Genomic DNA, 12,227 nt, shown 5'->3' on the forward strand with positions numbered 1-12,227 from the left:
CTAAATTTTGTTGTGAAAGAATTGTGTCAGTATCTCTACTTTTAAAACTGCTCATTTGTTTTTAAAAATAAATAAATAAACTTTCTCTTCGGACTCTGACTTACTTTGCCATTAGCCACAGAATGAATTTGTTTTTCCCTATGCTTTTCTTCTTCATTAGCAAAAAATTACACCACTTTTAGCACACAAAAATTACAACACTACTGACCCCACTAGAAAAAATTCCTAGAGCCGCCAATGAAAAAATGTATGAACTTTGAAAATGTATTAAAAAAAGATGTTGCATGGATTGCTGCTGCCACTGCTGTCTCAAGCTATATTGTAGTTAATAGTCTAATACACTTTGCAGCCACCTTTTTCCAGTACCCATTGGACATGTTATAGGTAGAAAATGGGGCCATGGTTTCAATCTAGTGTGAATGCGTCCTCAAAGCTGATTTCTATGTATCTTACCTCTTGATGTTTTTTATCATCTATTTGAGCCTCTTATCTGTTTTATCAATTGGAATTTGATGATTTCCTTATTTGTTCATTACGTTGTACTTGTATTTTTTTAAATGAGCTTCTTCACTCTGTTTCATCTAATAAATTAGTTATGGTCTGTACAGGTGGGCAGATTTCTGTGGTTTAGGCTCTATTAGAAGAGCTACCTGGACAGTTTTTGACATTCATGCGGGGTAGAGATATCAAGCCACGCCCTCTCCATGTAGCCCCAACGTCTGCTTGAGAACATTTTCCAAGTCCATACAAATGTGCTAATTTTGCTCACAACAACTTAAACTTTTAAAAGGTCTGAACCTCTAATAGGTCAACTCACCTAAAAGGAGCTTGTTAGTAACAAATTCGTTTTAGGTTTGAAGACTAACCACTAACAAGTTGACTTGCCCGTAAAGGTCTTTTTATTTCATCTTAATAGAAAAAATACAGTTTTTTTTTTCCTTTGAATTTTATCTTGTCTAGGGATAGTTTTACTTTTATTCAACTTTTTATTTTTAAGTAAAATAAACCATTGAAAAAAGTTATAAAATACAATTTAGTCTTGTAAAGGTGAAAGCATCCCTTGGGCAATAGCTTGTTTCATAAAGTAGGTCTCACACAAGGATGTGGAGTCTATGCTTGTGAAGTTCACATATCTGTAATTGTGAGATGCTTATTTTATTTGGAGATACTTTGGGTCTTGCAAGGGGCTAAATAGGGATTTGGATTCACTCATCCTTAAGGAAGGTGTCAATGCCATGGTGTGGGCCTTCATGTTTGTGAGAGGCCCACTATTAAGAGTTGAGTGTTAGTGTGAGGCACCTAAGTGAAGACCAATAGTAAGAAGATTGGGTAAAAACTTGGATGGTATTAGGCACCTAAGCCCACCTACTATGATGGGTTGACCTCTATTTGTACTAAGCCATTTTTTAACATGAGTCTCATTCAGTTGGTTCTCTCTTAAAATTTGAAATTTAATACATACAACACAGCTTAAAAGTGTTGTTATTTACTAGGAGAATGTCCTAATTTTATATATGAATCTTAGGTCCTATATATAAAGGTATCAAACTCAAGATTTCCTATTTTGATACTATTGGTAGTTTATCATAGTTTTAGAGCAAGAGGTATTTGTTTTTTGCTTCTAAGAAATTAGTTAGAGATCCTACTATATGTTTTTCACTCCTTAAAGATGAGCAAGGATGAGTACAAAATGCATTACTTGATTAAAACAATTTATTAATTTGTCTACGAAACTACTAGCTTCACTAATAAAACTTCGTATGATATCTTGGACTATATAATAGCCTTGTCTTAGCTCCAAAGCCCCATGACAAAGCTACTATGAGCCTATATGAGTCTCAACCTTATACATAACACACCAATACATTCTCGCTAACTTTTTGGTCCAATCCAATAAAGTCTACATCACACCCCCCAAAAGAGAAAAAGACTACATCACACGTTCAACAATAGAACCTACATTGAACAACTACAATATAAATTATTTACAATGTTCTAGAGTTGAATCATTAATAAATTAAAAAATCATTCTTCCTTTGAGTCATCCTCCAAGTTATCAATACCATTTTTCTCTCCAGCCTCATTTGTGCTTGCATCCGTCTACAATAAAAGAGGTTCAAATTAATGGCCCAAATGAAAAATTAATCCAAAAGCATGAGATGAAAGAAAATTAATCCCAAAACAACACAACACTACATTATAATCAAATAAACAATCTCATTCTTAATTTCTTATCTACCAAATATACATGCAATTGACACCAAAGTAAGAAGATCCACAAGCACAAGAACAAATATCATTACTTTTCAAACCGAATTACTTAGAAGCAAAAATAAGAAATTAAGAAGATTAAATTTGTGTTTCTATTTCAGTGATTCAGTGATATAAATGAATGATAGAATACTTATGTAAAAAAAAGTAATATCATTTTTTGATTACGTATAGGAGAGATGAGCATTTTCATCACCATAGAAGAAATATAAGTTCATATATAAAATGGAAATCTATATAAGTCAGCTTCTTTTTTTCTTTTTCTTTTCTTTTTTTTTTTTTTTTTTTGGTTGAGGGAATTATATAAGTGAACTAATTGGTAATTTGAAAGAAAATAAAAAAGCCAAAGTGGCATAATTAAATGTATATCATATATATATATATATATATATATTATAAAAATATTTTCTATTCCAGTGCATTGTACCTATTAGCAACCATTAGTGACAAAGCAATATTAAGAATTGCAAGTGTTATGCATATATTTAATAACCTTATGTTACCGTAGAAATTAGGATATGTGACCATTGGGTCCACAGCGCATGCCACTTTCCTTGTGTCTACTCCAATGAAAATGCTTTTAAGAATTAAATAAAATAAAAGCATTAGAACATTACCTTCTCAGTGAATAGTTGTTGCACGCATGGATCATAGTTTTCCTCCCAAAATCCTTTTATGGCGCTATTCACATCTTCCTCTGGTAACAGTTCTCTTCGCATTGGCCACCATTCGTTTTCGTCCAGTCCAATTCTCTTTAGCTTCGGCATGCTTAGGACTCCATTAGAGAAGATCTTCATTTCCAAGCATCCGGTCACAACTAGATCTTCCAGTGATGGGAATTTGATGGTGTGATTACCCAAGTCGAAGCTTCTCAGACTGGGTAAATCTTCAAGGTACAAATAATTCAGTTGATTGAAACAAATCTCATCTCCTGCTTCACCTTCTCCCTCGTTTGTGACTATTTCTCTCATTCTTTTGCATTCAGATATATACAATCGTTTGAGTTGGACCAAACTTTTGACTGTTGAGGAAGTTGCTAAACTAATCAACCCATGACATTTCGATACTGTCAAAAAGTTTAAATTTCGAAAATGCATTGAGGATGGCACTAAATTTTTTAATCTCTGCATTCTGATACTGTCAGAATCTCCAAATTTTGAAATGCCCTACCTTGTTCAGAGTTTTCCTTCCACAAAAGCATCAACTTGGGCATTTTATATAGATGCAACTCTGTCAAACGTTCAACCGTCCCAGCATATTGTCCTTCGTTATCGAAGAAAAGATTAGTGACGGAAGGAGACTTAAGATAGCGTAATCCTTCAACAAATACCGAAGGGACTGCTATCAATTTATCATCTCTGCCGTATAATCTGAGAACTTCTAGTTTGCAAAAGAACTCTCCAAAAAGTCGACCATTTGTTTGATTCATGGTTTCATACCAATCCAAATCCAATTCTTTCAAGTTAGGGAATGTATCCTGGGAAAGATAGAAGTATTGAACAAAAGAAAGCAGAAGTTAGTGTTCTCTAAGCAAGTTTGGGATAATATTCCCAACAATTTCAAGTGGGACTGAATGTATGTAAATCAAGTGGCTATCCAGAAAGGGAGAGCAACGTGCATCGATGCATCTCCATTTATTATTCTATGTAATAATTATATATAACATTTTCTCAGGTGGATGTGAATTCCCATCTCCCCTGTAAAGGTAACTCATTCCTATATAGTTGTTATACAAGATACTACCTCTTACATGTTTTATAGTTTCTTTTTAAGGGATTTGCTTCCAAACAAGATAAGTCAAGCACAAAAGTAGAGTACATGAATGCACACACTTTTTTTTTAATAATTATTTTTAGGAAAAATAAAAGATAAAAAGGATCTCATTGATCATTTCAAGATACTGAATTAATTTTTAGTGTAAGTAGATTCAAGCTCAAATATCTTATTTAAGAACAACAGATTTTACTAATTAAACTAATTGGAACCTAGTGGTAAATTCTAATTTAAAGACATTAATAACCACATATGAAATCCTAATTAGTTTGAAAGACGATCTTTTTGTAAAAGGTTTTATCATTTGGACACCTCAATTAAGTCTTCCATAAGTGGTCATGGACTTACCCAATACATATCTAATTTCTTGTTCCGAGCATTTACTTAGTGTAGCCTTTTTTTTATTTTTTATTTTTATTTTTGTAGGTTGGCTAAATGTATCTATGTTTGTTTGAGCAAGAATTTCTTAGTTAAAAGTTAGTCTATAATAGCTTCAACACAACTATAGTACAGCTGGAAATTAGGCTCCTATAATCCAAATACTTATATGTAGTTCGACTAGTCTTTTCGTTTTTTTTGTTTTTTTTATAAGCCGGCTAGTTTTTTATATATTAAAAATGTGTTATTAATTTTAATTTTTTGGATTATTTTAGGATAATTACATTATGTGTCATATCCATGTTATCAAAAGAAAAAAGTACAAATCCATACCTTTTCAATAAGAAAGAGGGGCTGTTGAACCGGAACATGATGGCCCAACCCATCTGTATTTGGGAAGCTTATTTCATTCGAAGCAACAATCTTCACTTTGTCGCATTTGCTTATCGTCAAACTTTTCAGTGATGGCCACTCTGAAGTGTGCTTTCTGGGATAGAAACATTTGAGTTGAGGCAGCGATTCAAGACTTAGAGAGTTTATTTTTGGGAACACAAACTTAATCGTTGTTTCCAATCCTTCTTCCAATGCAATGATTTCCTCCATTAATCCACAATCATTTATATCTAGAATCTCAAGTTGTTCAAGACTTTTGGCCACCGAGACTGGAAAAAGACTTTTCAAAGTTTCACATTTAGAAACTTTGACTTGACGCAGATTTTGAAATGTTAAAATTGCTTCAAGATCCGAAGTTCATACATGCTTAAGTTTCGGTAGACTAACTAACTTTAGGACTCTCAACTGAGTGGACCCCTTCTCAAATATTTCATCAACATTTGCCCGTCCATTCTCAAATGCCTCTTCTACTGAATTGCAATTTCTTATCTTCAAGTGTTCAAGATTTTGGAGTCTTCTCAACATATTAGGTGGAAAAATGTTCATTAGATTTTCACATTGATCAACTTTCAGTTGGTTTAGTTTGCAAAAGGAATTTGGAATGAGTTGGCTATGCCACAACATCTTCAGGTTATTTATGCGATTGATGAATAATTTCTCCAAGTTAGAAAAGGCAACCTACAATTCTCACATATCAATTGAGTTAATAACATATTGCCCAAAATAGTTGAGGACAAGAAGATTTATGTTGGGAATAAGACAGAGACAAACTTGGGAAAAGTTAATTGAATTATATTCCAAAAAACCACGAAGCAAGTAGAACATGGAAGAAACTAATAAAAGAAACACAAACCAGCCTTTAATGAAGAGAGATTGAGTGGCAGATAGTAGGCTCGTTTTTTGTAGTTCTTTCTAAAATGTGATGTTTGTGCTCACGAAATTCAGATAACAATATAGCTTTCAAAGATTAAAAAAACAAAAAATTGAATTTCTTAAGTAAAATCTCATTTTGGGCAAAATCTCGCCCACCCATTTTGGTGTTTTCCAAATGATGATTTGTGGTAGTGTGCCACATTGCCACCCCAGACCCCACCAGAATAAACCCATCGCATGCTTATCTACAATTAAGGCATTACAAACAACACAAAAGCTGCGATTTCTTTATAAATTAAAAAAAAAACAAAAAAAACAAAAACAAAAACAAAAACGACCAGCAGATTAAACCAAATGTCGTTTTGAAACTTTTATCAAATTAAGAATTTGTGGGAGGGATCGAGGTATGGGCACGGGCTGGGCCTGGGGTGGGTTTCCTACCCGACCTGAAATTCTTTATTATATTTTTTAAAGTGAGAATGAGACTATGACTATGAGAGCTGAAAATAGGGGTAATTTAGTTTTAGGGAAGCTCACAATGGCAATAATTTTTTTTTTTTTAATTTTCCTCTATTTTTTTTTAATGGAAAACAAACTTAGTTTGGACCTTCACATTAGTAATTAAACAAACTAATTTAAACTTTCTAAATATATTACAAATGGTCAAATAACTTAGGTATGGAAATAAAAATGATATGATTGGCATAATTTGACATACTCAAAGAAAATTAATTAGTGACTAATAAGAAGATTGATGTGATATGTGCTATTGTGATTGTCTAACGTATTCCCTCATAAGGAAATTTTGTGAGCAAATTATGTCAATCTAACATTTTACGGGAAGTAGTGATATTAATGGCATCAATACTTTCCATCAAAATGAATGTCATAATCATTATATAAGATGTTTGAGTTTAAAAAGAATGAATAACTAGCAATAATACTTTCCATATAAGTGAAAGTCAAATTCATGTTATAATGACAAACCAAAATTCAATTAGGCAAAATGCATCTATGTAATTATTATATTAAGGAAAGGATTTTTTTTTCATTAATTAATTTATTAGAAGAATAAGAACGTCCATTAAACATAAACCTTAACCCTGTCCTAGAATCATGGGATTAGAGCAATTCTTATTAAATATGACTACATTTATTGGATTAGTTTGCTTCTTTTCTCTCTTCACAGAAAGAAGAAAAAAAAAAAAAAAACAATACCCGACCCTACACTCGAATCCCCTATTGAGTTAGATAAAATTTGTGCCTGTTGGGTTGGGTATCTGCCCCCTAATAGGTTGTTTCCATCCTTTCACTATATCAAGGGTTGTGGTTCAACAACATATCTCCAAAGATTTATAGGAATTAATGATAAAGAAATTTGAAGTGTTGAAGATTTTTTGTTTTAAGAAGGTGAAGTGTTGAAGATGGTTCAGAAAAAAAATGGCAAGAATACATGAAGAAAAATAAAATTCCAAAGATGTTCCCCCCAAAAAAGGAAAGGGTATAGAGAATGGGTAAAATAAAGTTTTGATTTGTCTTGTTTTTTCCAAAAGTTTCAATCACTTAAACATTTTTTTTTTTCTTATTGACATTATTATAAACATATGTATGAGACATTATTAATAAAGCAGTGAGATGTGTATGCATGTGTGAAGATTATCAAAATTTGTAAAGGATATTAAGCAATAATGATACCTTCTTGTTGAAAAGCAGTTGAGAATCAGCATCAGGATAGAAGCCCATGAAATTTGGTAGACCTTCTAGATTTAAAGAGCGTAACTGAGTGAAGTCCATTATATCCATCATGACGTCATCATCGACCTGTATCCCATGTTTTCTTTCCTCTGCAACAATTGTACTCATTACCTTGCAATCCTTAATCTCTATTTCTTGGAGTTGCGAAAAGCACCCAAGTAAGGTTGAGGAGAAGACAAATATCAAATTATCACAATTTCTTATTTCTAACTTTCTCAAATTGTGGAAAGACCCCATTGCAAGTTGGTTATGGCATATCTTTTTCAAATTGATCATATTGACTAGAGAAAGCAACTCCAAAACAGGAAAGGCAACACATTGAAACCCTATCGAGTCAATTATGTATTGAATCTCAACGCTATTTTGAACATAAAGATGCTTCAATCGTGGAAAGCCTTCCTTATCAACTTCATAAAGGATATTTTTAATACCCCTCCCAGGAGCCAAATTGAGATCTTCGCAACTTTTCAATAAAATTTTAATTCCATCCTCTTCTTGAAAGTTTCTATCGAGGTCAATTTTCAATGTTTTTGAGATTTCAAACTCAACATTACCATACCAATTCCATTCAGGGCCTATTAATATTTCATATTTTACCAGCTTATCAAAAAGCAAGGCTTTTGGCAGAATCTTGGGATTTGGAATATGCACTACACCAAAATAAGTCTATTACATCATGTGTTAATACAACAAAATTAGTATAGTGGTATTAGACATAATATCACATCTAAAAATTAAAAGTCGTTGCAATAGTAACTTAAAAATAGTAAATTATTACATTAATAATAATTAGTTGTAATAATTTATAATTTTCAGTTGCAATAGAGATTTTAATACTAAATTGAATTTAGAATTTTTTTGCAATAACTTAAATTGAAGAAATCAATTTTTTTTAACAAATTAAATTGAAGAAATAACCATTGTAATAACTTAATACCAATTATATATTTTGCGATATATTATAATAGATCGAAATTTCAAAGAGATGGCTTATTGCAACAAATTTAACATTGCAATAACTAAAATATCAATTATTTTACAATCTATTGCAATGAAAAACATGAAGCTGCAATGAATATATTATTACAGTTGATCTAATTCTAATTATTTTACAATCTATTGTAAGAAAAAATATGAAAAATTTAACTATTACAATAAATATACCGTTGCAATAATTTGAACCCAAATTATTTTTGTCAATTCTTTACAATCTATTATAATAAAATTCATGAAATAATAGCCTATTGCTACAAGATATTCAAAGTAATAAATTGTTTATTGCAATGGCAAATATATTATTTCATCAAAATTGTCATTAAAATATTTTAGGTTTATTGCAACAAAATTTTTTTGTAACACAAACTTATTACCTCAAATTTTATTGCAACACTTCGCATACACTATTGCAACGATTTCAATATTATTGCAACAATTTTTTTTGTTGTAATAAAAAATTTTTGTTGTAGTGATGTGTACATAATGTGGTCAACTGTGACAAATGATCTAACTCTGAGACTCTAGCATTGCTTCTTTCTGTAATTTCTCCATCGACCTGCCATTGATTAAAGCTATGATTCATATGTATTTCTTCTAATTTTTTCAAATTTGATAGTACATTTGATGGAATGGCTTCAAGTTTGGTGCACCTTCTCAAATCCAACAATTGAAGTTGAGTCAATTGCCTTATTCCCATGGGTAACTGCTTAATCTTGGAGCCAACTAGGACAAGAGCTTTCAAATTCTTCAATTCTCCAATCAAAGCCATGTCTTCTGACTCGCAATTAAGCAAAGCCAATGTTTGGAGGCTCTGAAGAAATGAAAGGGATGAGGGAAGTGGGAGACTTACTCTCATCAAAACTAAAACTTTTAGTTTCTTCGCCCCTTCAAAAATGTGATTAGGAATCGGCAAAGAATTTTCTTTATCATCCAAAATAACGAAATTAAGTTGTGCGATTCCAATGGAGTCTTTCATTTTTTTCATATTGGACCATATTTCCGAATCATCTGAACTTCTTATGGTTAACATTTTCTTTTCTTTGTCTGCAATATAAATGGCAACATCACGAATGACGTCATGCATTTTAAATGTACCACTTCCATTACCTTCTAACAGCAAGCAAGAATCTTTTAGACTTTCGACCAATGTGTAGACCATATTTCTCATGTCTTCCATTTTATAAACATTTTCAAAGAAGTCCAAACCCACCAAATATCTCCATAATAGATCTATTTCTATGATCATATCTTCTTCAAATGAACTGCAGAACAAGAATAAAGATTGCGCTTCCTTACTTAAAAAATTGTAACTAAACTTTATACTCGAGTATACCTTCTCATGCATCCCTTTGATCTGTGTTGGATTTGCCTTTTTTAACTGTCGCAATGCAACCTTCCAAACATTTTGGTTCTTTTTATTTTTCAATGCATTTGCAATGGTTGTAATTGCAATGGGTAAGCCTGCACATTCTTTGACAACCTCAACCATGGTAGATTGTAAATTCAAGTTTTCAGCTAAATCACCCATTATCTTCGAAAACAAGTATTCTGCTTCATTGTTTGATAAAACTCCAACTTTGAATATCTCTTGAGCATCCATATACATGCGTAATACATCATGAAATCTAAACGTTAGCAATAGTTTGCTTCCATTGTGATCATCCCCAAAAGAAATTCCAAGATCCTCCAAGTCTAGCTCGTCCCAAATATCATCTATAATCAAAAGAATCTTCTCTTTCTTCAACAGCTCACGTAGCAAATGTGCTTTTTGAAAATCAGCATCCTCATCTTGAAACTCCGATATTTGTAATTGTTTTGCAATTGTGGACGACTAAATTTCTCGGTTCGAAATAAGTCAAACAAGTAAAATAGTGTCACAAATGTGAATTTGTATTGATGATTGTGTGGTACAATTCTCTGTAATTACAAAAGAGTTATCCTCTGATTCGATCTCCTTGAAAGATTTGTTAATTGGATTTGTGGTAATGTGATTTTGACTTGAACACAAAGTATCCTTCAATTTGGTAGAAGGATGGATCGAAGATTGTTGAAAACGGAATTACAATGAATCTCTGGCTATGAGCTTGTTAGAAATCCTTTGTTCTTCACGTTCTTCGTGTTCTTCGTGTGTTCTTCGTGTTCTTGGTGTGTTCTTCGTCTTCGAAGGTTTGTGGTGGAAGTTCTTCGGGGCTTTAGACGCTTGAATCCGTAGAGCTTCGCTAATTTGTGGTTTGTAATGTTTCTGGAGGCTTTTGAGCTTGATTCCAGTGAACTTTGAGATCTAGGAATATGATTTGGATGATTCCTCTTCGAATGTTCTTTGTATTCGAAGGTTTGTGGTGGAAGTTCTTCGGGGCTTTAGAGGCTTGAATCCGTAGAGCTTCACTGATTTGTGATTTGTTGATGTTTCTGGAGGCTTTTGAGCTTGATTCCAGTAAACTTTTGGATCTAGGCGGATGATTTGGATGATTTTCCTTCGAATGTTCTTTGTATTCGAAGTTGAAGTTCTTGAAGTTCTTGGAGGCTTTAGAGCTTGGTTCCGGCAGAGCTTCTGGACTTCTGAGTTCTTCCAATGGCCTAGTCCTCTCTCCAAATCTCTGGATCTCCTTGATCTGATCCCTTGATCTCCTACTCTCAGATCTCCCTCAAATGCCTTAGGAAGGCTTCTATTTATAGGAGTTTTGGGTAGGTAAGTGACACGTGGCGGAGTCTGATTGGTGACACGTGGCAGAGTTTGATTGGTGACATGTGGCAGAGCTTGATTGGTCCGCTTATGTCATCGCTTACACGTACGAGGCTGATTGTGTCATCGCTTACACGTGCGAGGCTGATTGTGTCATCGCTTACACGTGCGAGGCTGATTGTGTCATCGCTTACACGTGCGATGATGTGTGATTGGTTCTTGCATGACACTTGGCAAATTTCTATTGGCTTCTGAATAGTAATGGTAAAACCTAACAGCAGTATGTGGTGCTCTGTAATTGGCTGCATTTTGTGGTCTTGGTAGTGTGATGTGTCAGCTTGTGATAGGTCGGGAATTTTCCCTCTCTACAGCAATGTCTTTCTGAATCTGTTTCAAGTTTGGAGTTTGAGAAACAACTACCGTAACAATCCTTTCAAATAACTTGTCTTCTTTGGCTTGTGTAGCAACTTTTCCAACAAGCATGGTCTTGCCCAAGCCGCCCATCCCACAAACCCCAATGGCAGGAATATTTTCACCTCTTAAAGCCTTCATAACTCCGTCAAAAATTGATTTTCTTGATTTAAAGTCCTCATAACCTTTAGTAGAAATTGTAGTACCCCCTTCTATAGGGACACGATGGCCTACTGTGCTGAACTTGTCCGCCTTATCCTTGAGTTCCTTGACGACCAATCCCATCTTGTGTGCTTTTCTTCCAATCTGATAACGGGCCTTCAAATTAAAACACTTCAACTTTGCTTGACCTTCCTCTTCAAAGAATTCTTGTACCTCTGTATTGATCCCCTGAACACGTGTCAGCCACCTCTGGACTTTAGCTTCAATTTCTTCTACATTGTAACTAGCAGCTTGAACCTTACGCTGCACATCATCTCTAGCATCTTCGAGCTCGACAACTTCGTTCTTGAGATTGTCAACATTTTTTTTGTAGCGAATCAGATAACCCGTCTGACGTCCGACTGCTGTAATTGTGTAACCCACAATTTTTTCAACGACCACTTTTACGGTCTCCGTAAGAACCTCCATTTTTTGCTTCAATATATAGATCTGCTACTTTGGGTTGGGCTGCTGTCTTGAGATGAGAGTAGAG

At 33.6% G+C, this 12,227-nt stretch overlaps 2 protein-coding genes across 3 annotated transcripts; both read right to left on the reverse strand.

Annotated features, from left to right (window-relative positions):
• Nucleotides 1-1,741: 1,741 nt before the first annotated feature.
• LOC112032230 (uncharacterized) lies at nt 1,742-7,992 on the reverse strand. 2 transcript variants are annotated; one of them, XR_010625998.1, is made up of 4 exons: nt 7,384-7,992; nt 4,756-5,493; nt 2,889-3,748; nt 1,742-2,100 (listed from the first exon to the last, which is right to left on the reverse strand). XR_010625998.1 is itself a non-coding variant. In XM_065766032.1 (3 exons), exons 1-2 carry the CDS (start codon nt 5,023-5,025, stop codon nt 3,389-3,391), a joined length of 630 nt encoding a protein of 209 aa, XP_065622104.1. In that variant the 5' UTR covers nt 5,026-5,953; the 3' UTR covers nt 1,742-2,100; nt 2,889-3,388. The 2 variants fall into 2 exon arrangements, 1 of the variants encoding a protein (XP_065622104.1); XM_065766032.1 differs by lacking the exon at nt 7,384-7,992 and having other exon boundaries at nt 4,756-5,953.
• A 954-nt stretch (nt 7,993-8,946) lies between these two features.
• Nucleotides 8,947-12,204, reverse strand: LOC112032250 (disease resistance protein At4g27190-like). Its single transcript, XM_065766028.1, has 3 exons — nt 11,492-12,204; nt 9,090-10,270; nt 8,947-8,995 (listed from the first exon to the last, which is right to left on the reverse strand). The coding sequence occupies exons 1-3, from the start codon at nt 12,161-12,163 to the stop codon at nt 8,947-8,949; spliced, it is 1,902 nt and encodes a 633-aa protein (XP_065622100.1). The 5' UTR covers nt 12,164-12,204.
• Nucleotides 12,205-12,227: the final 23 nt, after the last annotated feature.

This window comes from Quercus suber, unplaced genomic scaffold (genome assembly GCF_002906115.3).
Source record: "Quercus suber isolate HL8 unplaced genomic scaffold, Cork oak 2.0 scaffold_675, whole genome shotgun sequence".
NCBI lineage: Eukaryota > Viridiplantae > Streptophyta > Magnoliopsida > Fagales > Fagaceae > Quercus > Quercus suber.